General features: G+C 58.7%; 1 protein-coding gene across 2 annotated transcripts; it reads left to right on the top strand.

Moving 5' to 3' along the window:
* Positions 1–44: 44 nt before the first annotated feature.
* POLE (DNA polymerase epsilon, catalytic subunit) lies at positions 45–27,221 on the top strand. 2 transcript variants are annotated; one of them, XM_070399539.1, is made up of 49 exons: positions 45–121; positions 1,068–1,209; positions 2,020–2,100; positions 2,440–2,484; positions 2,633–2,725; positions 3,011–3,165; positions 3,312–3,453; positions 3,561–3,641; positions 4,494–4,601; positions 4,913–5,023; positions 5,421–5,506; positions 5,777–5,896; positions 6,251–6,383; positions 6,473–6,586; positions 6,659–6,871; positions 7,081–7,188; positions 8,076–8,204; positions 8,278–8,380; positions 8,460–8,606; positions 8,903–9,048; positions 9,922–10,070; positions 11,059–11,151; positions 11,290–11,434; positions 11,573–11,730; positions 12,058–12,253; positions 13,059–13,273; positions 14,052–14,154; positions 14,451–14,531; positions 14,639–14,761; positions 15,079–15,291; positions 15,506–15,712; positions 15,909–16,052; positions 17,255–17,395; positions 17,592–17,745; positions 17,819–17,925; positions 18,097–18,273; positions 18,353–18,576; positions 18,738–18,958; positions 19,185–19,389; positions 19,731–19,904; positions 20,678–20,803; positions 21,723–21,855; positions 22,720–22,915; positions 23,696–23,827; positions 23,969–24,162; positions 25,051–25,251; positions 25,565–25,690; positions 26,155–26,244; positions 26,377–27,221. In XM_070399539.1, exons 1-49 carry the CDS (start codon positions 60–62, stop codon positions 26,488–26,490), a joined length of 6,861 nt encoding a protein of 2,286 aa, XP_070255640.1. In that variant the 5' UTR covers positions 45–59; the 3' UTR covers positions 26,491–27,221. The 2 variants fall into 2 exon arrangements, with proteins under 2 accessions (XP_070255640.1, XP_070255639.1); XM_070399538.1 differs by having other exon boundaries at positions 22,717–22,915.
* Positions 27,222–27,367: the final 146 nt, after the last annotated feature.

Below are 27,367 nucleotides of genomic sequence, written 5' to 3'. Positions count from 1 at the left end.
TCTCTCGCGAGAAGTGGTGGGAGCGCGCCAAGTTTCACCGAGGCTGCGGCGGCGGCGCGATGGTGCTGAGGAACAGCGGGCGGCGGTACGCGGAGCCCGGCGGGGACGGCGAGACCAGCCGGTAAGGGGCGCCCCGGGCGGGCGGGCGGGGGGCTCGGGGCCTTCCTCCCCGTGGCCCTGGGCTCGCGCTAAAAGGCGGCGGGCGCTCGGGGAGCGGGGCGGGGGCGGGGCCGCCGCTGTGGCGGAGCCGTCAGTCCCCTGGACGGGCGGGCGTCGCGGAGGTGGCGGCTCCTTCCGTGAGGCCGAGGCGCTGTCCAGCGGGTGGGCGGCCCTCCCTGTGCTGCGGCTGCTCGGGTCTTCGGCGCCTGAGCCGCCGGGACGAAGCGGGTGCAGCGCGGAGAGAGGCCTCGCGGGGAGACGCTCGTCCGCTCACCGCCGGCCGCAGCCTGTCCCGCCGGAGCGCGTGTCCACTTTGCTCATGTCCCCGGCTGCCCTCCAGGAGCCCTGTCCGCGGCCCGGGGCTCACCTGCCCGCTTGTCCGGGCAGAAGCAGAGCCCAGTCCGTCCCCGCTCTACCGTGCTGCCGCTTTGCAGTTTTCTCTCGATAAAACCCATGGAAAAGTCTCCTATAGTAGCTAGTGCCGATTCCATTTTGCCAAGAAACAAACTAACAACAAACTTGGGGACTAACATCTCAGAAATAAGTTTAAACAAAACTTCTTACTGAGATAATTCTCCGGAGTGGTGACGTCTGGCATCGCTAGAGCGCGTGCAGCCAGTGCATCGGGCACACGCGTGTGTGTGTGTGTGTGTGTATGTGTGCGTGTGTGTATGTGCGTGTGTGCGCGCGCGTGTGTGCGCGTGTGCGTGTATGTGTGTGTGTGTGTGCGCGCAGTCAGTCACACCATGTGCTGGTGGCTCCACCGCAATCAAAACAGAGCAGCTCTGCCCCAGGGATCCGCCTGCTGCCCTTTTACAGCCACAGGCTCCCCCGCCCCGCCCCCCAAACCTTCCCTGTGGCCACCCCTGTGCCCTCTGCAGTGTTGGTCCGTCCTTCCTTCCGCTCAGGGACGATGGCGCCTCTTCCTCTGTGTCCGCACTCAAGCGCCTGGAGCGCAGTCAGTGGACGGATAAGATGGATTCTCGGTTCGGATTTGAGAGGCTCAAGGAGCCAGGGGAGAAGACGGGCTGGCTGATCAATATGCACCCGGTGAGCACCGGGCTCCCCCTTCCTCCCCCGCACGCCCTCGCGGTGCCGTGGCCCTCGCCTGAGGGTGGGTGCGCTTGGCGTGGGAGCCTGTTGTTTGGGTGGCACAGCGGAGATGGGCTTGTTGTTGTTCTACTTTCTAGCATTTCGGGCCATAGAAGATGTTGAGGAGATGGGGGGGGTAAGAGTATAACTTTCAAGGATGAGGAAGAAATGGAGAGAGATCCCCACTGGGAGGCTGCTGTGCTGGTTCTGGTGACTGGGCGGGTGGTGTAGTTGGGTGAGGGTGGGAAGTGGATGGGGGGGGGGGGGGGGGGGGGGGAGGGGGGAGGGGTGTGTGGTTCATGGAGAGCAGGAGGAAGGGGCTCTGTGTAGAGCAGGGTGGGGACCCTCTTCCTGCCAAGGACCATTTGGGTATGTATGACGTCGTCCGTGGACCAGACAAAATTACCAGCTAACAAATTAGCCTGCTGTATTTCGTCAAACTTTTTTTGAAATATATTTTTATTGATTTCAGAGAGGGAGAGAGAAATAGAAACATGGATGAGAGTCATTGATTGGCTGCCTCCTGAACACCCCCTCCTGGGGATCGAGCCCACAACCCCGGCCTGTGCCCTTGACCAGAATCGAACCCGAGACCCTTCAGTCCGCAGGCCGACACTCTATCCACTGAGCAAATTGCCTTGGGCTGGTCGAGCATTTCATTAACTCACCCATAATGCCTTGGCAAGGGCCAGACCCAATGCACGCCCCCCGCCCCCCCCCCCCCCCCCCGGGTAGAGGATAACCTTGTGCCCACACTGACTCTTGCAGACTGAGGTTTTAGACGAAGATAAACGCCTGGTCAGTGCAGTGGATTACTACTTTATCCAAGACGATGGGAGCAGATTTAAGGTGAGCCCCTGAAACCAAGAAGGTGCGCCCCACTCTGACAAGGCTCCGCTGAGCTGAGAATGACGAGCGTTCATTTAGCTCCGCAGCTGCAAGGCTTGGGAGGCCTCCCTGTGCCGCTGCCTGGAGCCCATCGGGAGCATGGCCCTTGCAGGCCTCGGCGCCCACTGAGGGTGTGCTGTGCTGAGAGACGCCGGGAAGGGGGCGGGGCCGTGCAGCCCTGAGCCCTGTGGCCCCGTTTCTCCTATGTGACAAGGCCAGTGCACTGGGTCTGGCAGCCTCTCTTCACCATTCTCCCTTTTCCTCTCTCATCGCCCTTGAACGGGTTGGTGACTCTTGCAGGTGGCGCTGCCCTACAAACCGTACTTCTACATTGCGGCCAGAAAGGTAACTGGCCCCTGAGAGTCAGTTCCGATGAACTGAGCCTCCTTGTTCTGGGGGAGCGTTGGGCTGGGAGCGAAGAGGCCTCTGGAGGGACCGCAGGGACGGAGATGGGCTTTACTAACGGAGGCCTTTCCTCCTGGTCCTGACTTAGGGTTGTGAGCGAGAAGTTTCGTCTTTCCTCTCCAAGAAGTTTCAGGGTAAACTCGCTAAAGTAGAGACCGTTCCCAAAGAGGATCTGGACTTGGTGAGTGTCCCTCAGACCTTCCAGGGTATGTAAAGCTGGGCCCACTCTGCAGGCCGGCAGTGACCGGGCAGGAGGCCAGGCTTGGCACCTGTGGGTGTGGGGCGGTACCGACGATGGGGCCTTGACGCCTGGACGTTGGTCCCACAGGCAAGGTTGGACAAGGTGCTTGGAGTTGCCAACTCTTTGACAAGTATATTTACCTTTGAGTCATCCTGCCCTTATTTTCTCTCCCCAATAAAATCCGTCTTCTCTGGAACTCATAAGCATGATCTCTTCACTCTGCAGCCAAATCACTTGGTGGGTTTGAAGCGAAATTACATTAAGCTGTCTTTCCACACCGTGGAGGACCTTGTCCGAGTGAGGAAGGAGATCTCCCCTGCCGTGAGGAAGAACCGGGAGCAGGGCCACACCAGTGACACCTACACGGCTATGCTCTCCAGGTAGGTTTCCTCCTGTGGGCAGAGCAGCCAGTCAGCCCACAGGACTTTCCCATTTTTCCTAAATTGACAAGATGGATGGGAGGTGGGAAAACTCAGCAATTAAGTTCTCTCTCTCTCTCTCTCTCTCTCTCTCTCTCTTCTCGCAGTGTTCTGCAAGGGGGCAGTGTGATGATGGACGAAGAGGAAACCTCTAAGAAGATTGCGGACCAACTGGACAACATCGTGGACATGCGAGAGTACGACGTGCCCTACCACATCCGCCTCTCCATCGACCTGAAGATCCACGTGGTGAGTGGGCGTGGTGAGTGGGTGATGCCCAACTGCGGGAGGTGGGACTGAAGGGTAAATCCACGAAAACAGAGGCAGAGCTCTAGCTCAGGCTTCCCGTCCTGCAGGCACACTGGTACAACGTCAGGCACCGAGGGAGCGCCTCGCCGGTGGAGCTCACCCGCCGAGATGACCTGGTTGAACGGCCCGTGAGTGCTGCTTGCATTTCCTCCCCCCAGTCCCCAGTGTTTTTGGAGAGGTCTCATTCAGTGCTGAGGGGTGACTTTGATTCAGAGGTTTGCTTGCTGCTTTTCCCTAAATACTTTCTGGAAGGAGTTGTGGACTAGTCACTTTTCAGGTCAGTTTCTGGCTTCGAGTGTAATTTCCCCTTGCCTGTGCCTCCCCGGGTGATGTGTGTGAGCTGGGCTGGATCTGAGTGTGGGAGGGAGCACCTCGACTTCCACGCAGGGAGCTGATAGCGAGTGATGTGGTGAAAATGGATTCATAACTGGAGGCCTTGGCTCGGGGACAGCTTCACGGTCATGTTTTCTCAGGTCTAAGACGGCGACGTCAGCCCTGAGCCAGTCTTCTGTCAGGGTTGTCACGAAGGCCAAATGGGGTCATGCTTTTTTTTTTTTTTTTTTTATGATTTTTTGAAACAGGACGGGAGAGAAAGAAATAATGATTTGTTGTTCCACTTATTCATGTCTTCATTGGTTGGTTCTTGTATGTGCCCCGACCGGGGATTGAACCTGCAACCTTGGTGTATCGGGACGATGCTCTGACCAACTGAGCAACTCATCCTGGATGAGGTCATGCATTTTAAGGAGCCTTGAGACTCGGGTGTTGTGCGGTCGTAGGCTTTTCCTGCGATCTAGCCTTTTCTCATTGTTGGCTGTCACTCCACCAGGGGGTGTGGAATCCTTGATGTGGGCCGGATAGCCCCAGGCGCCTGTTCCACGTTTTGGGGAGCCTTTCCCTGTGGCAGCTGGCCTCTGGGTTTTAGCAGCTGAAGGTGCGTGTGTTCTGTGGCCGATTCATGCTACGTTTTGTCCCTCTAGGACCCTGTGGTTTTGGCATTTGACATTGAGACGACCAAACTGCCCCTCAAGTTTCCTGATGCTGAGACTGACCAGATTATGATGATTTCCTATATGATTGATGGCCAGGTGAGCAGTGCCTTCTGGAGTGTGAGCTCCCTGGAAATAGGGACCTTGTCGGTCCCCAAACCAGAACAGTGTTCACCCCACGACTCAGTTTTGGGTGACTAATGAGTGAGTGGAATCCAAGGAAGTGAGCAAGCAGGCTGTCTGACACCAGCACGCTCCCCCTTCCGATGGAAGTCTGAGACACTCAGGGTGTGGACGCTCAGGCAGCTCCCAGTGCTGCTCAGGTTGTTGTAGTCTGAGTTTCTGGGCCGAGTGCCAAGAGGCGGGCTCAGCTTTGTGTCTGACCCACGCACCTGCTGGTGAACTTCCAGGGCTACCTCATCACCAACAGGGAGATCGTGGCAGAGGACATTGAGGACTTTGAGTTCACCCCCAAGCCGGAGTACGAAGGGCCCTTTTGTGTCTTCAATGAGCCTGACGAGGTAGAGGTGTCGCTGGGGAGCTGCTGGTGCTGTGGGGGGTGGGAGGAGAGGCACTCTGACCCTTCTGAGGCCTCGGCGTGCCTACAGTCCGAGCAGCAGCTCTGGGCTCGGGGTGCCTACAGTCAGAGCAGCGGCTTCTGGGCTTGGGGTGCCTACAGTCAGAGCAGCGGCTTCTGGGCTCGGCGTGCCTACAGTCAGAGCAGCGGCTTCTGGGCTCGGCGTGCCTACAGTCAGAGCAGCGGCTTCTGGGCTTGGGGTCCCTGTTGTGACCCTCACGCATGTGCAGGCACTAATGAAGGGTTGCGTGAGGTTGCTTTTCCAGAACTTTGGGAGAGGTGCTTGGAAGGAGTTTGAAAGAGAAAAGCAACCCTCTGAGTGCCTGATGCGTTGAATTCAGGTCCATCTCATCCAAAGATGGTTTGAACATGTGCAGGAGACCAAACCCACCATCATGGTCACCTACAATGGGGACTTTTTTGACTGGTGAGTCTAATGTCTAATTGGTGAGCAACTAAAAGTGTTCAGGAGGGCAGGTTACACGAATTGGGAATATACCTAATGCTACTGAAGTGTATGCTGGGAGATGGTAATGATAGGAAAAGTGGGAGGGGCGGGGTAGGAGGGCGCTGCATTTGAGGAGTCGGTGTGAGGAGCACCTGGGGTAGCGCAGCATCCCCTGGGGGCAGTCTTCCCTGTCCCTGAGGGGATTAGAGACTAACCTGAAAGTGCTCGTCCAACCTCTCTGGTCCCTAGGCCATTTGTGGAGGCCAGAGCAGCTGTCCACGGACTGAGCATGTACCAGGAGATCGGGTTCCAGAAGGACAGCCAAGGGGAGTACAAGGCGCCCCAGTGCATCCACATGGACTGCCTCAGGTCGGTCCCGCCGCTCCCCTGGCAGCTTGTCAGTGTCCCAGGAGGGCGTCCACGGGTGCAGGCCTGTCCACACCTGGGAGGGAAGGAGGGAGGGAGCCTCTAGAAACAGCCCTCCTCGCTGAGGACAGCGGCTGCAGGCTCTGGCATCTCCTGAGTTTGCAGATGTGTTTGTGAAACTACCCAGATCCAGGTGAGTGATTTTCACGAGGGACCTGCACTGTGTGGGGTCTTGGTGCAGATCTTGGGGTGCCTGTTAGGTCTCTGCACCTTGCTGTGTGTGTCCAGCTTTGCCACCTTCCACAGGTTCCTGGACTTGGTCTCAGACTCACCTTTGGCCTTTGCTCTCCTTTCTAGGTGGGTGAAGAGGGACAGCTACCTCCCTGTGGGCAGCCACAACCTCAAGGCGGCCGCCAAAGCCAAGCTGGGCTACGACCCCGTGGAGCTGGACCCCGAGGACATGTGCCGGATGGCCACCGAGCAGCCCCAGGTTCCTGTGCCGCGCTGACTCGGGGCTCTGGGGGTCAAGGGGGACCTCCGGACATGCCGTGGCCCTTATCTCTGATGTGCTCTCCTCAGACTCTGGCCACATACTCGGTGTCGGACGCGGTGGCCACATACTACCTGTACATGAAGTACGTCCACCCCTTCATATTCGCCCTGTGCACCATCATCCCCATGGAGCCTGATGAGGTCAGTGGCTCTCCTGGTCCTGGCAGCCTGTGTGGACTAGGCCATGGTTTGAAGCCTGGTGTTTCCCCGTAGGTGCTGCGGAAGGGCTCCGGCACCCTGTGCGAGGCCTTGCTGATGGTGCAGGCCTTCCACGCCAACATCATCTTCCCCAACAAGCAAGAGCAAGAGTTCAACAAGCTGACGGAGGACGGCCACGTGCTGGATGCGGAGACCTACGTGGGCGGCCACGTGGAGGCTCTTGAGTCGGGCGTGTTCCGCAGTGACATCCCCTGCCGGTTCAGGATGGTGCGCCCCCTGGGTCTCCCGTGGCTTAGAGGCACCCAGGAGCCACCAGGGCTGAAGGAACGCCCTCACCCCTGGCGGCCCCACCAGGCGTCCTTTGTCGGGCCTGCCCTTGTCCAGGACAGTGCAGCGTCCCGTCCCGCCCAAGGTAGGCTGGTGGCTGCCAGAGCATTCTCCATCTCACCTGTGCCCCTCTCGGTCACTTCCGCTAGAATCCCGCCGCCTTTGACTTCCTGCTGCAGCGGGTGGAGAAGACCATGCGTCACGCCATCGAGGAAGAGGAGAAGGTGCCCATGGAGCAGGTCACCAACTTCCAAGAGGTAACTCTCTGCAGGTGTTCCCACGCCTGTGGACTGCTTCCTTCACGCGTGGCCTGTCGTGCACCTACTGTGTGCTGGTGCTTGGGCCCTGAGACGGGTGACAGTGTTGTCACAGTCGACGCCCGACTTCCTGGCTGGGAGAGCTTCACAGGCTCTGGGAACGTGGGGGGTCTTAACCCACTTGGATTCAGTAGGCAGCGAGGAGCTATTGGAGGCTTTCCGTTTATTTTCTTATTAAGGGGCCATTAAAAGGACAGTAGCCTGGCCAGAGTGGCTCCGTTGGTTGAGTGTCATCCCAGCCACCGAAAGGTTGCCAGTTCAATTCCCAGTCAGGGCGCATACCTGGATTGTGGGTTTGATTCCCCAGTCGGGGAGCATTCACGTGTTTCTCTCTCACATGCATGCATATTGCGCACTTTCTCCCTCTCTAAGCATGTCCTCTGGAGAAGATATAAAAAAATTTTTTTAGTGATGACAGTAAATTCTTAGAAATTACAGAGTAGGATATAGTGACTAAAATCCATCAAATATGAGCACCAAGTGTCCTTTGCAGTGTGTCACCTGCCTGGGGACTCCAGGCACCTTCCCCCGTGCTGGCCCTGATCCCTCGGACACTGTCGGGCTCCGCTCAGCACTGCAGCGCGTTCGCTGACTCCCCTGGGGGTAGTCGGTACCAGTTTTAGGATCAGTTCCAAGGAACATCTTGTAACAGATTCAGCAGTTTTCTCCCACTTCCAGTTCTGCTCCTGCCGTGCTGTCCTCATTAGGGCTCTGCTCTTGCATGCAAGCCTCCTGCACCTCCCGGCCTGGTGTTGGGCTGTCTTCGGTCTCTAGTCTCCAGTTTTTATCGGGTCACCAGCCTCCACCTCCTTCCTCTTCCTCTGTAGGTGTGTGATCAGATTAAGGCCAAGCTCACCTCCCTGAAAGATGTTCCTAACCGTATCGAGTGTCCCCTTATCTACCACCTGGACGTGGGCGCCATGTACCCCAACATCATCCTGACGAACCGCCTGCAGGTAAGACGGACGCCTGTGTCAGGACGGAGTTCTTCTGCCTGGCCCTAACTGCTCCCTCCTGTCCCCTCCGCAGCCCTCCGCCATGGTGGACGAGGCCACCTGTGCAGCCTGTGACTTCAACAAGCCGGGGGCGAACTGCCAGAGGAAGATGGCTTGGCAGTGGAGGGGCGAGTTCAGTGAGTGCCTGCCGGGCTGGGGTGCTCAGCAGGAAGCGGTGGGTCTCTCACACTCTTCTCTCACCTGCCACCTTCCCAGTGCCGGCCAGTCGCAGCGAGTACCATCGGATCCAACACCAGCTGGAGTCGGAGAAGTTCCCTGCCTTGACCCCTGACGGCCCCGCCCGGGCCTTTCATGAGCTGTCCCGTGAGGAGCAGGCGAAATATGAGAAGAGGAGGCTGGCAGGTGAGGGGCCGTCGTTGGGCTGTGTTGGTGCGGCACGGCCTCCGGTCAGTAAACCGGTCGTTGAAGCCTCGGTGACCCAGCTCCTCCTGTAGGTTCCCGTTCCTCGTTTCCCTGCACTGCTCAGGGCTCAGCTCCTCCCTGTGGTCTCGGCGTGTTTGGCCCACTCACATGGGGGCTGCCTTTCTTTGATGTGATAAGCTAGCTGCAGAGAAAGCTGCGTTGGTTGGCCTCCATGGCATCCTGGCTTCCTTTGTCTCCCACGTGGAGTTTCAGTGCCCCCTCCCATTGTGCCTCAGATTACTGCCGAAAGGCGTACAAGAAGATCCACGTGACCAAGGTGGAGGAGCGCCGCACCACCATCTGCCAGCGGGAGAACTCCTTCTACGTGGACACGGTGCGCGCCTTCCGGGACAGGCGCTATGAGTTCAAAGGTCTCCACAAGGTGGGCCTCCTTTTCTCAGATGCTGGCCCTTGCTGGGTGCTGCCGGACAGTCGTGGGTGAGCAAGCACATCCTCAAGTGCCTGCTTTCGGTGCTCTGCCTGTCAGGGTGCCCGAGTTCTGTTGTTTGAGAATCCCTATAACCAGCTTGTCAGCTGCATCAGGTAAGTGAATGGAATCACGGGGCCGCCTGGGAGCCCCTGGGTCTCTGGCACGCGAAGCCCTGCCTCTGTTGCTGCTCTTCAGACGTGCACTCATTCGCGGCCCCAGGTCCTCCTGTCGGGCCCTGGGCTCTGTCCGAGGAGGTGAAGTTGCCCCCAAGTCTAAGGTGTCCAGTGGGCTGTTGCTGTGATGGAGTATTTTCTCCGAGTCCTGACCTCACAGGAAATAAAAACGGAACCTGGCACACGTCTCTGTGTTCAGAAGCCCTTTCAGGACGTCAGCCTTACAGGGGGCGGTTCTAGGTTAAAGGTGAATCAGGACACGTGAGGACTGAGCATGTGGTTCGGGCCTGGCTCCTGGGTTGGGTTGTGCAGACCCCACAGGGACAAGTCCATGTGTCCGTGGTGAGTGTCCTCGGGGTGGGAGCAGCATTACGGTCATGCAGGAGCTTGTCCTTGTCCCTAGGAAGTGTGTGCTGACAGGTTTAGTGCCTTCAATGTCAGTGGCCGTGCTGAGAGAGAGAGAGAGAGAGAGGAAGGGGGGAGAGGGGGGAGGGAGGAATAAAGGAAATATGGCCAAATATCAAGTGACCCTCTAGAAGTGCCTGCGGTCTTCATCCTGTTTGTTAAGTTTCCGATACATTTGAAGTTTTCAAGATGTGAAGTAGCTGTGACTGTAGAGTGGGAGCTGCAGTCTAGGAGTGTGTGTCCCCAGGTGTGGAAAAAGAAGCTCAGTGCAGCCGTGGAGGCGGGCGACGCGGCCGAGGTCAAGCGCTGCAAGAACATGGAGGTGCTGTACGACTCCCTGCAGCTGGCACACAAGTGCATCCTCAACTCCTTCTACGGCTACGTCATGCGCAAAGGGTACGCTCTCACTGGGCCTGGGCGGGGCTGTGGAGCTAGTGAGTGAAGGATGGGAGAGGGGAGAGCTGGGCGCCTGCGGGCCTCTGTACAGAAACGTGGCTGGAAGCGGTCTGGGGCAGGTGGAGGGAGGGCCACATCGACTCGTGGGTCTGGGGTAACAAGGGGCATGGGCACCACTGGGCATGCTCGTCTGAACGTCCTGGGCAGGAGACAGCAGTTTGGTAGTTTCTGTCCTATGTCTGTGACTTAAGGAATGTCACCACCAGGCCGTGGAGACGGTCCCAGCCATTCATCAATGCTAAGCAGCTGTGGGATTCAGAGGTTGATTGAGAGGTTGAGTGGGGCGGTGGGAGGGAGCGGCCCAAGGTGGAGACCTCCTGGGCCCGGGTTCCGGTGTTGGGTGCTACATGGCGATGGGGTGAGGTGGGGCCTGAGTGTCTCCATTGGATGTAACCAGGTGGGAGGGTCAGCAGGGCAGCTCTGGGGAGGAAGAGAAGTGATGGGTGGCACAGGGACTGGATTGGAGGGAGGGTCATTGTGTGTATTGTGCTGCTTTTTAACGGCAGAGGGAGTGGGGCAGAGAGCAGGGCTGGAGCAGAGTTTCAGGCAGGAGGTGAGAACAGTGGGCCAGCGGCCGCTGAGGGCACCTTTGAGCGTGTTTTCCCTGAGTCGCTGGGGGATGCACATGGGGTTGGGAGAGTGGAGAAGGCTCACGGGGACACCGACCATCGAGGATGGTGTGGAGAATCCCCTGAGGCTGAGGTCATGAACCATTGTGCTGCCTCCTTCCAGAACTTTCCAGAGCCGAGCCCAACACACTGAAGTAGGAACAGAGAAGGTTCTCAGCACAGAGCTAAAGTCCCCCTGAGCCCTCCAGCCCAGCTTCCGAGTCCCCTTCTTGGTGCCCTTCCCCCCCCACACCTCTCCTTTGATCTCGATGACCCTCTGGGGAGAGCCCACCCACCTGCAGCTGTGACTGTCTTCCCAGGGCCCGCTGGTACTCCATGGAGATGGCCGGCATCGTCTGCTTCACGGGGGCCAACATCATCACCCAGGCGAGGGAGCTGATTGAGCAGATCGGGTGAGTCCCGAGTCGGGAGCAGGCCGGCAAAGACCTGGAGTGTGGGGGACCTCGTCTGCTGTCAGGACTTGACGGGGGCCTCTTACTACACGGGCCACAGTCCGGCCTGCATGTGGCCTCACTCTCTGTCCTCTGAAGGAGGCCCTTGGAGCTGGACACAGATGGGATATGGTGCGTCCTGCCCAACAGCTTCCCTGAAAACTTTGTCATCACCGCGACGAGCGTGAAGAAGCCCAAGGTGACCATCTCCTACCCTGGGGCCATGCTGAACATCATGGTCAAGGTGAGCCTGGTTTCCAGCGCCTGTCTGACGTGGGTTGGGAGAGGGGGCTGGGCAGGCCCTGTCCACTGCTGGGAGCCCCGGTCATGTGCAGGTTTGGCTGGTGACGGTGCGGCTGCCCCTCTCGGTCTGGTTTTGCAGGAAGGCTTCACCAACGATCAGTACCAGGAGCTGGCCGAGCCGTCCTCGCTCACCTACGTCACCCGCTCCGAGAACAGCATCTTTTTCGAGGTTGACGGGCCCTACCTTGCCATGATCCTTCCAGCCTCCAAGGAAGAAGGCAAGAAGCTGAAGAAGAGGTAGGAGCCCCCCAGCCTCGGTGCACGGGAAAGGAAACGACGGATTCGATTAGCAACCTGCCCGGGATGGACCAGGAGCCAGGGTGGGGAGACCTCAGTCCTGTCTTCTGGCCTTTTTGCCTCAGTTTGGGAAGCTGTTGACACTGATGCCAACAGCTCTGATCTCCACCTGTTAGGTTCTGCTCCACAGGCGCAGGCCCTTCAGTCATTTTTATGTTGGAGGGAGACCCTCAGTGCAGAGACGTGTGTGGATTTGAGAGGTGGGGTCAGGAGGGCAGTGAGGAGCCAGCTCACAGCTCCGTCACGCTGTGCCCGCTGTGCTTGCAGGTACGCTGTGTTCAACGAGGACGGCTCCCTGGCCGAGCTCAAGGGCTTCGAGGTGAAGCGCCGCGGGGAGCTGCAGCTCATCAAGATCTTCCAGTCGTCCGTGTTCGAGGCCTTCCTCAGGGGCAGCACCCTGGAGGAAGTGTACGGCTCTGTCGCCAAGGTGGCCGACTACTGGTTGGACGTGCTGTACAGCAAGGTGAGGTCGCCTTCCCACCTGGCTCGGAGGGATCCTGCAGGCAGAGGGACCCAGTGACAGATGAACTCAGGGCTAATGCTGGTGAAATCCCAAGACTTGCTGAGTGTGTCCAGCAGCAGGACTCTGTGAAGGAGACAAACAGCATGTGAGAAAGGAATCTAAGAGGAAAACTTGCCAAGCGTCACATGAACTTGTTTGATTTCTCAGGCTTTGTTGGCCCTGTAAATGCACATACAATTCCTACAGTTTAAATGAGTTGGCCTGTCTTGAACACGCCTTCCTGTGGAACTGATCACGGTGCCTGTGCTGCTCTGTGCTGCTTGCATGTCGAGTCTGCGTGGGGGTCCGTTTCCCGTGCGGCCTCTGCTGTGGTATCAGGGAGGCTCCCGCTTTCCGTTGTGATGACATCAGACCTCGTTGCACAGATGCCTTTCCCCCCATGGCTGGCTAGGAAGAGGCTTGGGGTGGAAGGAACAGTGGAATGTTCTGGAACATTGGCTGGCTCCCTTGGCTTTGTGGCATCTGGTTCCTGGCATGCTTTGTTCTGTGTAGAGTTGACTCGTGAGCACCAAGGGGGAAGGCACACGCAGTACTCGTGAGCCAGGAGGCCAGGGACACCTGTGCACAGGAGCACAAACGTCCAGGCTTCCTGTGTGGTTCTTCAGTCTTGCTGTGTCTGTGAGGTGGCCTTAGCATTACACTCCTTCAGCTCGTCCGCTGGGGAAACTCGATTCTGGGGGAAGAAGGGAGGTGAGCTGGGGACGCTCCTTCACTCTGCATGATGTTCTGCCCGTCCTCTCTCCAGGCAGCGAACATGCCAGATTCCGAGCTGTTCGAGTTGATCTCTGAGAACCGCTCCATGTCCCGGAAGCTGGAAGACTACGGGGAGCAGAAGTCTACGTCCATCAGCACCGCCAAGCGCCTGGCCGAGTTCCTGGGAGACCAGATGGTGAAGGACGCGGGGCTGAGCTGCCGCTACATCATCTCCCGGAAGCCCGAGGGCTCCCCCGTCACCGAGAGGTGAGGGCTTCCAGGGTTAGGGAGGGTCGGTCTCAGACCCCGCAGATGGGATGACAGGAAGGCCTGCTGGGCCCCACCACCTGGAGCCCAGAGAACCTGGGTCCGTGGCAGGTGGGCAACGATGGGCCCCGTCTCAGGGTCCAGTCACACCCTCTGGTAACGTTCACGGTCGTGGGAAACACTGAGGTGTGAGCAGTGTGAAGACACGCAGGGTGAGAGGAGGACCCGGCTTCCTCTGGGCGAGGGCTGCATGGGCTTCGTCCTCGTCCTGCTTGTTCTCATGGGAAGTGAAATGGCAGGGCCTGCGGTCTGAGGACTGGGTGATGGGCACACGGGTGTTTCTTCCTGTTTCTTTATGTTCATGACATTGCACTATAGCAAGCACTGCCGCCAGCTGCCCTCTCACTTTGCTGGTGACACGCAAACTGGCTCGTTCTTCCAGGAAAGAGAGGACTTCCTGTCCGTTACCCAATGAAGAGCCCTTCGGGAGTGGTCAGCTGTGTGCGTGCACACGCATGTGCCGTTTAGTGAGGGCATTTGTCAGCGGCTCTTCGCGGTGGCCAAGCAGCAGTCCCCATGGCTGCCGGTGGGGTGTGGCTATTAAACCATGATCTTTTACACAGTGAAGTATGTTTAGTTACTAGGCACAATAAACAAATGTTGGGTATAGTTTATACAAAATAGCTTTAAATGAAAGCAGGTTACAGAATCGGTGCTGAATCTCTGTTTCCACGTAAAAGACTGTGCACTGGTGTGCGCTGTGCCCCTTTTCTCTCAGGGCCATTCCACTCGCCATCTTCCAGGCAGAGCCCACGGTGAGGAGGCACTTCCTCCGAAAGTGGCTGAAGAGCTCGTCCCTGCAGGACTTGGACATTCGGACGGTGAGTGCTGCTCTTTTCTACTCTCCGAGGTCCGCAGCTTCGTCGTCACTCTTGGCGTCCCCCTTTCTGACGTGTGATGTGTGAAGAAGTAGACTTTAGGGCAAAGCTGGAAAAGCTAGACTCGGGCTTTCACTGAGTCGGACAAGCCGAGGCTGGGCCTGGTGCAGCTCTGCACCTCCGTTTCCTCTGAGAAATGGGCACTTTGGTCAGAGACTTTCCAAGAGGATCAGTAAGATGCAGGGAAGGGCAGTGCTGCTGCTGCCGCCGCCTTCCTCACGCGCCCGTCGTCCCTGCAGATTCTGGACTGGGACTACTACATCGAGCGGCTGGGCAGCGCCATTCAGAAGATCATCACCATCCCCGCAGCTCTGCAGCAGGTGAGGTCAGACCACAGAAGCCGGCCCCCGTGTGGCTTAAAAGCCACGGGAATCTGAGCGTGGCCCAGACTCACGGTCAGACGAGTGACGAGTCCCACCTCATGCAGGTGAAGAACCCCGTGCCTCGCGTCAAACACCCTGACTGGCTGCACAAAAAACTACTGGAGAAGAACGATGTCTACAAGCAGAAGAAGATCAGCGAGCTCTTCATCCTCGAGGGCAAGAGACAGGTGATGGGGCCTGGCCTGGGACCTGGAGGCCGTGGGTGGGTGGGCTGGTCCCAGGGGCACCCAGCACCCCAGTCCCCGTGCTGAGGTTGGATGCTTCCATCCAGGTGTCTGGAATTTTTTTTTTTTTTTTTCTAAAAATGTACATCTTGATACTCTGCCCTTTAATTCCTCCCAGTGTTCTTTTGTGATAGGAGGTTTTTAGGTTAAAAATAGTTTAATGAGTAACTTTGTATCCGGGTACTTTATCCCATTCAGAAGGGTTTTTAGAGGTGGATTTGCAGAGAGCCGTGTTTGAAGTCCTCTTCGGGTGGTTGCAGGTGGGGGTGGCCCAGGCTCCGGATGGTGCCCAGAGCCTGGGTGCTCCCGACATGGAGGATTTTGGTCTTGAGAAGCCGCCTCACACCGCCGTCCCCGTTGCTACGAAGAGGAAGCGGGTCCTCTGGGAGAGCCAGGAGGACTCACAGGACTTGGGACTGACGGTGTCCTGGCAGGAGATCCTGGGGCAGCCTCCCGCCCTCGGAACCACCCAGGTAAGAAGCCTCAGGGCATCTGGACTGGCCGGTGGGCGAAGGGCGCAGACCCCACTCAGGCCCACGCGGTGTGCTGTCTCCCGCGGGGCCTGCTGAGCCGTGCAGGACACGGAGACGGTCTTGACCCTGAGGAGGTTGGCACTGGGAAGCTGTGCATGTCCGTTGTCATGGAAGGTGTTCTGTCTCCCCTTGACTTGTCCTTCATCTGTCCCAGGAAGAGTGGCTGGTCTGGCTCCGGTTCCACAAGAAGAAGTGGCAGCTGCAGGCCCGACAGCGCCTTGCCCGCAGGAAGAAGCAGCGTCTGGAGGCAGCAGGCGGGCTGCAGCCCGGGGCCGTACGAGACAGGCCCAGCACAGGGCTGGGGGGCTTCTTGCGAAGAACTGCCCGCAGCGTTCTGGACCTCCCCTGGCAGATCGTGCAGGTGTGCACGGGCGTCCCCGGGGCAGCAGCATGGCTGATAGGAAGGGGTCTGGGATGGAGGAGAAAGGGCAGACCTTGACCTCCGTGCCTCTGATTGCAGCTGGTGCTGGAGGCCGCCTGGGAGGCAGCCTGTCCACGTGTGTTGAGCTTTTTTTGTGACAGGTTGACACGCACTGCTGTACGATGTTTCCTTTCAGATCAGCGAGACCAGCCAGGCTGGCCTGTTCCGCCTGTGGGCTGTCATCGGCAGCGACTTGCACTGCATCAAGCTGAACATCCCCCGGGTGTTCTACGTGAACCAGCGGGTGCCCAAAGCGGAGGAGGGGACTGCATATCGTAAGGTACTGGAGGCAGCTGTTGCCTCTGAGGTTGTCTCCACGGCGATGGGGCTGCAGAAGGAATCGGGCTTTGCAGATACAGACTGGTGGGCTGCATGGCCCTGAGCCAGGTGTTCTGGAGCCTCCATCTCCTAAGAACCTTCTCGGATGCTGCAGCAGTTACTGAAACGCCCTCTTGAAGGGCTGAGCTGCTGATGCCTTGTCCTGGGGGCACCGTCCTCCGTGTCTGTCTGACGTCCACGTAGCAGGGAAGACAAGGGTTAGATAGTTGTCACACGGCAGCTTTGTCTCCATAGGCTTTTCTGGAGCTAAAGCTTTACGGGGTGTCATTCACACGCGTGCAGCTCCCTCACTTAAAGTACAGTTCTGTTGCTGACAGTATATTCCGTCGTGCAGCCAACGCCACAGTTTATCTGAGAACATTTCCATCATCCCCAGGAGACATCCCAGGCCCCCGAGCCCTCAGCAGCCACTAGCCACGGTCTGCCTCTAGACGAGCCCACCGCAGACATTTCCTATAAGTGGGGTCCAGCAGTTGGGGCGGGGGGGGGGGGGGCTCTGCCTCCTCCTCAGGTGGGTCCTCGTAGTTCTCACCTGGTGTCAGTGAGCACGTAGCCGGCCCCGGCCAGAGCTCACGGAGGCTGCCCTGGCCCATTTCTCAGGCGGGCGCAGGGAATTGCAGAACGAGCTCACTTGTGTGGAGCAGAGACCTGTGTGTGGGAGCTGGAGTGAGGGAGGGAGGTTTCTGGAGATGGTGAGACTCCACCCTGGGCACTCGGTAGGATGTGGGTGTGGGGAGAGACGGGGAGGGCGTAGCACAGGAGGGGACAGGGGCCTGGAGCTCCTGTGGCTTTCAGGATACTCTACCCTTTGGGTGCCTCTCCTGCTCCCTCCGCACCAAGACCTCCCCACTGTCCCCCGGGGCTCCTGGTTTTTGCCGCCTGCACCCTCATAAACGAGGAGAAGACAGAGGACAGTGAACTGGGACCTGCTGCGTCTGAGCTTGACTGCCTCTCAGAGGACTTAGAGGCTCCTGTTGTGCCCCGAGCTCTAGTTTTACTCTGGAGAGTGAAACGGAGGGTACCCCACAGTTGTGGGCACCGGATGTGCTAGGACTGTTTAAACAAGCGTGTGTGTGGGGTGTGTGTGTGTGTGTGTAACAAACCACCACTTGCCGTGTGACAAGGTCATTGCTGTTGCCCCAGGTGAATCGAGTCCTTCCTCGCTCCAACACGGTCTACAATCTCTATGAGTACTCAGTGCCGGAGGACATGTACCAAGAGCACATCAATGAGATCAATACCGAGCTGTCAGCCCCAGACATCGAGGGCGTGTATGAGACTCAGGTAACTGCCTTTCCAGCTGCACTGAGCAAGGATCGAGCTGGATGGGACAGGGGAGAGGCCCACGTAGGGCGTGGGAAGGCCAGCAGCAGCCACTGGATTCCACCCCAGGGACAGAATTTCTGCAGCGATGGCCTGGAGCAGAGGGCTATGCCCAACTGCCGCCCCCCTCAGCCCCACCCACCCTGACGCCTTGTAGGTGCCGTTACTGTTCCGGGCCCTGGTGCACCTGGGCTGTGTGTGTGTGGTCAGTAAACAGCTGGTGAGGCACCTGTCGGGCTGGGAAGCAGAAACCTTCACTCTTGAGCACCTGGAGATGCGCTCTCTGGCCCAGTTCAGCTACCTGGAACCAGGTATGGTGTGTGCCAGCTGCCCCGCTTGGCCCCACCTCCCACGAATCCCAGGTGACCTGTGTGTCCTCCATAGGGAGCATCCGCCACATCTACCTGTATCATCGCACGCACGGCCACAAGGCGCTCTTCGGCATTTTCGTGCCCTCTCAGCGCAGGGCGTCCGTATTTGTGCTGGACACTGTGAGTTCTCGTCCAGGGCTATGGGAGGACAGACACTGGGCAGGGATGTCCTAGCCCCGCCTTGTTTCCGGAAGCCTCTGCCCATGAGTGCCTGTGGGGAGTGAGTGAGAAGTGGAACCACCCCTCCTGCGGGGGCGGGGGTTGGGGAGAGCTGACTTGGCCCTTGTTCAGGTGCGAAGCAACCAGATGCCCAGCCTCAGCGCCCTGTACTCGGCCGAGCACAGCCTCCTGCTGGAGAAAGTGGGCCCCGAGCTCCTGCCGCCCCCAAAACACATGTTTGAAGTGCGGGCTGAGACCGACCTGAAGACCATCTGCAGAGCCATCCAGCGCTTCCTGCTGGCCTACAAGGTGAGTGAAGTGGGGGCGCTGCTGTTGGAGCCTCTCCCCCAGAACGGGTCCTCCCAGCTGCTCGCTTTCCTGTGCCCAGGAGGAGCGCCGGGGGCCCACCCTCATCGCCGTGCAGTCCAACTGGGAGCTGAGGAGGCTGGCCGGCGAGATTCCCGTCCTGGAGGAGTTCCCGCTGGTGCCTGTCCGCGTGGCCGACAAGATCAGCTACGGAGTCCTGGACTGGCAGCGCCATGGAGCCCGGCGCATGATCCGCCACTACCTCAACCTGGACACCTGCCTGTCGCAGGCTTTTGAGATGAGCCGGTGAGCAGAGTATAGGGCTGTTGCTTGGCGTTTCAGCCGCTCTGCCCACCTTCATGTTGCCGCCTGTCAATCCCTGACAGCAAGTTGATCTCCCCAGTTTCCACCCCCTCCTGAGACCAGCCTGGAGCTCCCCCCCTGACCCTGGCCCTGACCCTGTGCAGGTACTTCCATATCCCCATTGGGAATCTGCCTGAGGACATCTCCACCTTTGGCTCCGACCTCTTCTTCGCCCGCCACCTCCAGCGCCACAACCACCTGCTCTGGCTGTCCCCTACCTGGCGCCCTGACCTGGGCGGGAAGGAGGCCGACGACAACCGCCTCATCATGGAGTTTGAGGACCAAGCCACTGTGGAGATCAACAGTTCAGGCTGCTACTCCACAGGTGGGTGGGGAGGCCCACAGGGATCTCAGCAGCTGGTGTTCGTGTTGTTTGTTGCCGTTCTTTAGTGGCGAGAATCCCAGCGCTGACCCTCAGAGCTGGGCCACGCTGGTGTGGGATGAGTCGGGGCGGGCTCTGTGACCAGCAGCAATGTTTCTGAGGGAAGGCTTGCTGGGGGTGGGCTCTACACCCTGGGGTGGTCAGTGCACAGGTGTGTGTCTGTGTGCAGTGTGTGTGGAGCTGGACATTCAGAACCTGGCAGTCAACACCATCCTGCAATCTCACCACGTCAACGACATGGAGGGGGCCGACAGCATGGGCATCAGCTTCGACGTGATCCAGCAGGCTTCCCTGGAGGACATGATCACCGGCAACCAGGCCGCCAACGCTCCTGCCAGCTATGACGAGACCGCCCTCTGCTCCAGCACCTTCAGGTGTCCGTCTGCGTCCTCTCCTCTCGAGTGGCAGAATAACAGTCTGGGGTTGAGAAGGAACAGTAGGAATCCTTTTATCCTCTGCCCTTGTTTTGGGAAACTAAGAGCTAAGACATTGTCACTGGGGCTTCCCTCCACCTGCTGGGTAGAGTCTGTCCTGGTTCTCCCGGCCGGTGAGGTGCCCAACACCCACCATTCTAGTCTGTATTCTGGCACGGAGGTGGGAGGGTTGAGAAGTGTATGGGGAGGTGGTAGGGCTAGCCTCGTCCAAGGGGTGCAGAGAGCTGAGCATTGGGGTTTGGAGAGGGAGGGTGACTGGGGAACACGCTCTCCCCCTCCAGGATCCTGAAGAGCATGGTGGTGGGCTGGGTGAGGGAGATCACACAGTACCGCAACGTCTACGCCGACAACCAGGTGATGCACTTATACCGCTGGCTGCGCTCCCCGTCCTCGCTGCTCCACGACCCGGCCCTGCACCGCACGCTGCACAGCATGATGAAGAAGCTCTTTCTGCAGTGAGTGTGCCGGCCGGTGTCCCCGGGCCCAACACCTGTGGGATCACGCGGCCCGCCGCCAGTTCACACAACACAGAGTCTTCCTGCTGTTTCTGCACAAGTGGCTGTTCACGGTGTTCTGACCTCCTTGTCGAATTAATGGTCAACCTTGGAGGTCTGCATGAGGTGCACCGTCCATGGTAGTGGGCAGAGGCGGTTCCCAGAACTTGGGCTGTTACCAATAACCAAGGCACAGCCTGTGCGTAAGGGCATGCGAGGGTCCCGTGCAGGGATCCCAGGAAGCGGCCCTGCTGCCGCGCTGGTGGATCCTACGACTGGGAGAGGTGCTCACTGGGTGCTGGCCCAAGAGCTCTCCATCGATGGCTCTGCCAGCCTAGCCCCTCCTGCGTGGTGGGCACAGTGCCAGCTGACCGGGGGGCGGGGGTTGGGGAAGGGGAGGTAGTTATTGTGGCTCCTAACCTGCAGTCCTCATGATGAATGAAGTGGGCTTTCTCTTCATATCTTTTGTCCACTTTTCTCTAATTGTGTTGTTTTCTCATTGATTTGTGAGTCCTTTCTATGTAAGAATCATTTTCTATGAAATGAGTTGCACATTTTTTCCTGTTTTTGATTCTGTTTGGCTTTGTTTATGGTGTGTTTTCCATGTAGAAACCTTCATGCGTTGTTGCTTCTGGGTTCCAGGCTTTTCTGCTTCAGATCATCCACTTTGCCTCACGGTGTCTTCTGGGATCCTCTGGAGCATCCTGACTGTTGATTCTGTCCTTGGTCCTCAGGCTCATCGCTGAGTTCAAGCGCCTGGGGTCCTCAGTCGTTTACGCCAACTTCAACCGCATCGTCCTGTGCACGAAGAAGCGGCGGATCGAGGACGCCCTGGCCTACGTGGAGTACATCACCACCAGGTGTCAGCACCGCCCCTCTCAGTCTGCTCCTCTGTCCTGTGCCGTCTGCTCTCCGAGCTCCTGGCACAAGCCTGTGGCTGGTCTGTGGCAGCCACGTCCGTCTCCTGCCTCTGGAGATCTGGCAAAGCCTTGATTTCACCTTCATTCTGAGAGAGATTTTCACCAGCTATAGAACTGTAGATGGGTCTTTTTTGAGTCTTTTTCCTTCTCTGTGCTTCTTTCTGGATAACTTCTGTTAAGTCTTTAAATTGACCCGTCTTCAGCGCTGTGTCATCTGCCCCAAACCCCCCTCAGACGTGGTGCTGTCTCCTCCGTTTCTGGTCTTCCCTTCAGCTAGGTGCAGTGCAGCTTTAGTGCTCCCGGTCCTCTGCTCGCTCCGGCGCCGGTGGGGTTGGGGCTGGTTGCGGTTGGCAGGCCTGTCTCCGCACTCTGGGCTGCTTCTCTGCTTCTCTGCAAACTGGTGACCTTCTGTTGGTGCCAGACACTGGGTCTTGACTTGTGTGTTGGATGCTTTTGCATTCCTGTGACTGTTCTGGGGCTTTATGTTGTTACTTGAAAACAGTTTGATTTTGGGGGGCCTTTTTGAGATTTGTAGGCAGGGCCAGAGCACCATTAGTCCAGAGCTCACTATTCCCCACCCTTGAAGAAGGCTCTCCAGTGGCGATGGGAGCAGGCGTGTGGGATCGGGCTCCGGGGAGAGCTGGGACCAGCCCGGGAGGCTTCTCGCCTCTCCAGCCCTCCACGCCTCCCGTTACTCCCACCCAGATGCAGAAGTCTCCTCACTACTATTGGCCATTTTCCTGTCATTTTCCGTAGGAAGTTTGAAGGTTTTAAATCAGTGGAGGGTAAGAAGGAAAGTGAAAAAAAGAGAGAAAACTGTTGATTTCATGGAACCAGTCTCTCTTCTGCTTCTTTCCAGCATCCACTCTAAGGAGATCTTCCACTCCCTGACGATCTCCTTCTCTCGATGCTGGGAGTTTCTTCTCTGGATGGATCCCTCCAACTATGGTGGCATCAAAGGAAACGTGCCCTCTCGCATCCACTGTGGACGGGTGAGGCGGCATTCCTGGCGGCTGAAGTTCTCTGGGGTCTGCATCTGTCCGTCGGCCACACATTGTGCTCAGCGTCTGAGGAGAGGTCGGGAGCACGCACACAAAGGAGGTGCAGGATCAGAGTCAGCAGGGGTGGGATCAGGACCAGCAGCCAGGGTCGGGGCCGACCGGGGAGGGGAGGCCCCAGAGGACTCGGGGTGTGGTGGGAAGTGGAGCTTGCAGGGAGCAAGGCTCAGCGACTGGCGTGAGGCAGCTGTGAGTCCAGCGGCGGGTAAGGGCAGTGGTCATGGGTGGCTGAGAGCTGGCCAGGGCAGGCCACTGGTGCCCGTGGCCTTGATGAGGATTTGGTGGGAGCCATGCTGCTGAGAGAGAGCTGGCGGGAGAAGGCTGCCCTTGGTGCTGTGCTGAGGTGGGAGGTCCGTGGGCTGGATGGGAGAATAGGAGGTGCAAGCGGTGTAGTCGGAAGCGCAGTGGTGGCTGCTGCTCAGGATGGCAGGCATCAGACTTCCTGTGTTAACCTGGAAGGTGCTGTCAAGAACGGAACCTGCTCAGGCATGGGCATCACAGTAGGGAGCCGACCGGGAGATGTGGAACTTGGACCGTAGGACTGGTCGCCAGGGCACTGCTGGTTCTTCCCTTTCTGGGGGGTGGGAGGAGGCAGCTGTGGCGTGAACCCTTGGGAGGGTGGAGCGGGAACCATCTCCACGAGGTGAGTGCGCTGAGCCCCAGGCCTGTGACATACCTGACGTGCTGTTAGAGTGTCTGCGGGGACCTGCCGGCTCGGGGTAGACCAGGGTCAACATGACTCAGCTGGGGTATGCATCCCACGGCTGCGGGCAGTCATGGCTGGGACTGTTACAGCAGGACCCCCAGAAAGAGGACAGAGCAGAGGAGGAGGAGGAGGAGGAGGAGCCTGAGGAGGAAGGTGAGGATGACGGGGGCGAGGATGATGACGGGCAGGAACCGGACGTGGAGGACCTGCTGGAAAACAACTGGAACATCGTGCAGTTCCTGCCACAGGCAGCCTCCTGCCAGGGCTACTTCCTCATGATCGTCTCAGGTGAGCCTCTCAGCTGTCACGGCTGCGTGGTCTGCGGAACAATGAGGTCCTGGTCCATTTGCCTCACAAGAGAAACCAGGGGTGCAGGGCCTCCCCCTCTCGCTGCGCCTGCTGAGGAGGGCTGTCCCCGAGGGGCTCCTAGTTCTGCCCCAAGATTTGTGTGCACGTGTGGCAACTAAAGGTAAAGCCCAGGTAGGGAAGACGGGGCACTTCCTGAACTGCCCGCCACTGGGCTCTGAGGCTGAGCTTCTGCTGTTGGGAACTCTTGTCACTGATTTGGGTCTAAATGGTCTAAGGTTTAGTGTTTACAAACCAGATCATCCAGGCTGAGGTACAAATGAAGCACAAACCTGCAACGCCCGTCATAGGACAGGACCGTTCCTGACGAGCCTGCCGGGCTCAGCACTCAGACGTGGTCACAAGGTGCTGAGGTGGTCCATTGTGCTTGTTTTATATTTTATCTGCGTGTCCCGAGTCTCACTTTGTCGAGTTCTTTTGAAACGTGGGTCTGGTGTGCGACCAGAGTTGAGCTTTTGTTTTGTCGCTGCCCAGTGTGAAGGTTGAGCAGAGTTGCCTCATGTAGATGGTGCTCTCTAAGCATGAACGTGGGCATCATTCCCGTTTCTGTATGGGCTCTGGCTCCTCTAAATGCATCAAATAGAATCATCGCCAGTAACAACATTTCAGCCAGGCTGGCCGGCGGTCTGACCAGCCACCGGGTCTCCCTGGACTCTGGGTCCTGAGCGTCATCAGCTCCAGGTCCTGTGCCCCCCTCTGCAGCGTACATCGTGGCCGTGTACCACAGCATGAAGGAGGAGCTGAGGCGCAGCGCCCCCGGCAGCACCCCCGTGAGGAGACGGGCAGCCAGCCAGCCGTCACAGGAGGCCCAGGCAGCAGCCGGAGCCCTGCCCGGTGAGCGCACCCTTGCTGCCGAGACCACGCACCTGTGACCTGACCCCTCGCCCCCCTCCAGGGCGGGGTCCCTGAGTTGCTTCCTCAGCATCCTCGTCACTGTGCCAAGTGGGAGCAGCACCATGTCACCCCTCTCCCCAGGAATGATCACCTTCTCTCAAGATTACGTGGCAAATGAACTCACTCAGAACTTCTTCACCATCACCCAGAAGATTCAGAAGAAAGTCACGGGCTCTCGGAACTCAGCTGAGCTCTCAGAGATGTTTCCTGTCCTTCCCGGCTCTCACTTGGTGCTTAATAACCCTGCCCTGGAGTTCATCAAGTATGTGTGCAAGGTGAGGGCCCGCTCCTACCTGTGTAAGGTGAGGGCAGGAGTAAGAAACACATTTCTCCCACAACACTCTGCCCACCGTTCTGAACAGCCCATGTGAGCTATTGGCAGCTCCTGGAGCCTGTGCTCCAATGAGGGGGCAGCCGGTCAGTGAGGGGGGTGAGTTCAGGGAGCACAGGTGCTGTGAGCTGGGCTCAGAGAAGTGGGGAAGGTGAGGGGCCTCTGATGGGGCTTGGGGCTAAGACCACAGTGACCAGGAGGGTCCAACCACGTGGATCCCAGGAAGGAACGATGTCTGGGCCAAATGGGTGAAGGCCCTGGGGTGGGGTGGTCTGGGGGAGCTCCCGAAACAGCCAGGCTTCAGAGGAGAGCTTGCGTGGATGCCAAATGCTGTTCTGGGAAAGGAGACGGAATCAAAGGTGGAATACTGTTACCAGACCAGGACAAGCAGGCGCCTCGCTGCTCATGAAATCACCTCCTCGCCACTGCATCTCACGGTGACGGACTCGCCAGGATCAAGTGGCAGCAGAGCTTTAGGGGAGGAAAAGCCCTCCTTACAGACAGGAGGGTTAGCTGGCTCCCCCTTGGCTCTGCAGGCCCCTGGGTGGGCCGGGCAGTCCCTCACCCTGAGGGTGGACATTAGCCACTTCACATGTGAGATTGTAAGTCTCCAGTAGACTTGGGACTGCCTGTCACTCAGGGAAAAGGAGCCAGTGAGGCTGACAGGCAGAGCCCGAGTCCCTGGAGCTGAGGCCGTGAGGGAACCACTGCTGCAGAGGAGGCAGATCTGACAGGATAGGAAGTGTGAGGTGGTGCTCGGCCACGCGGTCTCAGTCCAGACAGAGCAGCAGGAGGCCCGGGAGCTGCCCTCACCGCGCCCTGTTTTCTGCAGGTCCTGTCTTTGGACACAAACATCACAAACCAGGTGAACAAGCTCAATCGGGACCTGCTCCGCCTGGTGGACGTTGGTGAGTTCTCGGAGGAGGCCCAGTTCCGAGACCCCTGCCGCTCCTACGTGCTCCCAGAGGTCATCTGCCACAGCTGTAACTTCTGCCGGGACCTGGACCTGTGCAAAGACCCGTCCTTCTCTCAGGTGGGAGCACCCACTCTTGTGTGACCTGTCTCTCCTTTGTGGGTGACACGTCCGCTAGCTGTGGCATGACTAGGAGCTGGCGGCTTTCTTACGGCCCTCGGCTGCCACGTGCTAGATCATCATCCAGTGAACGTGTGAGGACGGTGTGGTGATGGGAGGTGCCCGGGGCTGAGTGAGCTGCCGCAGGTGGTTATGCACCTCTCACCTCTCAGGAAGGCTCTGCCCCAGTCTCCTCAAGGCTGGTCCCCTCGGCCTAGCGGAGGGGCACTGCCAGGGAGGTGGGCAAAAGGTGACCTGCTCCCTCTCTGCCCAGGACGGGGCTGTGCTGCCCCAGTGGTTCTGCTCCAACTGTCAGGCCGCCTACGACTCCTCGGTGATCGAAATGGCCCTGGTGGAAGCCCTGCAGAAGAAGCTGATGGCCTTCACCCTGCAGGACCTGGTGAGCAGCGGGTCTCAGGTCATAACCTGGTCCTTCGAGATGACCACCTGTTGGGTCAGGCCTCATCCACAGCCCAAGTGATTCAGTCTTATAGCTCCTCTTGGGCACCTACAGCGGCCAAGTGCTGGCCTCCTGGGCCTTCCCTTCTGGTGGAGGGAGATAGATGGCAAACAAGATAAAGGGTGTAAGTGGGATGAGGGTCCAGAACCAGCGGTGTGTGTGTGTGTGTGTGTGTGTGAGAGAGAGACGGGGTGTTCAGCATTTGATGCGGGGACTGGGAGGCATGGGTTCTGGGCAGGAACACGGCGCTTGGTGTGGCCGGGTGGGTGGGCCCACAGCGAGGGCGGGGAAGCAGCTGGACGTTAGGTGAGGCCACTGTGCGGTCTGGCTTTTATCCACAGTTGAGGTGCAGGCGCGGGGCTGGCGGGGGGTGGAGCTCTTGACTGGGCTCTTTCTTATTTCAGATCTGCCTGAAGTGCCGAGGCGTGAAGGAGACCAACATGTCCGTGTACTGCAGCTGTGCAGGCGGCTTCGCCCTCACCATCCACACCAAGGTCTGGGCGCTGCCCCTGGCTGTTGCCCGTCTGGCCCTCACCCACACCTCTCTCTCCCTACGCTCCGGGCCTCGGCCCGCATCCCTGCACCTCCTCTGGGACTGGGTCTCATGGCAACTGGTTCTTCTGCAGGTCTTCATGGAGCAGATCAGAATCTTCCGGAACATTGCCCAGCACTATGGCATGTCATACCTCATGGAGACCCTGGAGTGGCTGCTGCAGAAGAACCCCCAGCTGGGCCATTAGCCAGGCGGGCCTGTGCCCTCTCTGCCCCAGCCTCCCAGCGGGAGACCATCTCCAGGACTCAGCACCAAAGAAAATGACCCTCAGGGTGCTTCCAGGGAGGGGTCACTTGGCCCAAACCAGCCATCCAGCCAGAGCAGGAAGCGGCCCACCTGGGTCCCAGTCCCAGTCCCAGCCTCGGCCAGGGCAGCCCGGCGGGTCGTTCTCGTGCACAAACACGTGTGGCCTCTGCTGCTGCTGCTGCTGCAGGGCCTGGCCCTCCTGCCCCACCTCTGCATCCCCTTTGCCCTCAGGGCCTTCTGCTTGAGCCAAACCTGGGGGAGGGGGGCCTAGGCCAGACCCAGGGCAAGGGACACCTGGGTGGGAAACTGCACCTCTGCTCCCAGGCACTGTGACCTCAGAGACGCCCTCCACAGCTTCACCCGTGGGTGTGGCCAGTTCCAGGAATCAGGCCCTGAGCCCTTGGGGGCCTGGGCATCTTTCAGAGGGCAGGTTCCGGGACGCTGGCATCCCTGCACTTGGGCTTGGATTTCTCTGTGGAGACTTCCTGGTCAGAGAGGGGGCGGTGTCTGCATCAGGTGATCCCCTCATCTGGGCCGGGGCTTCTCAGATGGAGCTTGACCACACCACCTGCCCTCAGAGCCTACCCGTGCCCCGAGGAGGCCTGGCACAGGGGTCACCCATTGATCATGGATTGTACAGCATCTGTTACCTCTTGGACTTTGGAAAAATAATTTTTCACCCACAAGATTTTAGGTTCTTTCCTTCACGGGAAGGGGAAGAGAAAGGAAGCAGCACCTTTGTCAGGTGGAGGAGGTTCTGTTCTTGTTCCTCAGCTCAGGTCGCCCTGGGACCTGGGACCCTGCAGGGCACCAGCTCA

This window comes from Myotis yumanensis, unplaced genomic scaffold (genome assembly GCF_028538775.1).
Source record: "Myotis yumanensis isolate MYYU_CA2020_CCGP unplaced genomic scaffold, mMyoYum1.0.hap1 SCAF_19, whole genome shotgun sequence".
NCBI classification, from domain to species: Eukaryota; Metazoa; Chordata; class Mammalia; order Chiroptera; family Vespertilionidae; genus Myotis; species Myotis yumanensis.
This window is presented reverse-complemented; position numbering and strand designations above follow the sequence as displayed.

Excerpts from the sequence above, each read along its gene's own strand:
- POLE (XM_070399538.1), top strand. The coding sequence starts at position 60 with ATGGTGCTGAGGAACAGCGGGCGGCGGTACGCGGAGCCCGGCGGGGAC. Across the intron at positions 1,210-2,019 it reads GGCTGATCAATATGCACCCG|ACTGAGGTTTTAGACGAAGA; the intron begins GTGAGCACCGGG and ends TGACTCTTGCAG. Across the intron at positions 4,602-4,912 it reads CCTATATGATTGATGGCCAG|GGCTACCTCATCACCAACAG; the intron begins GTGAGCAGTGCC and ends GTGAACTTCCAG.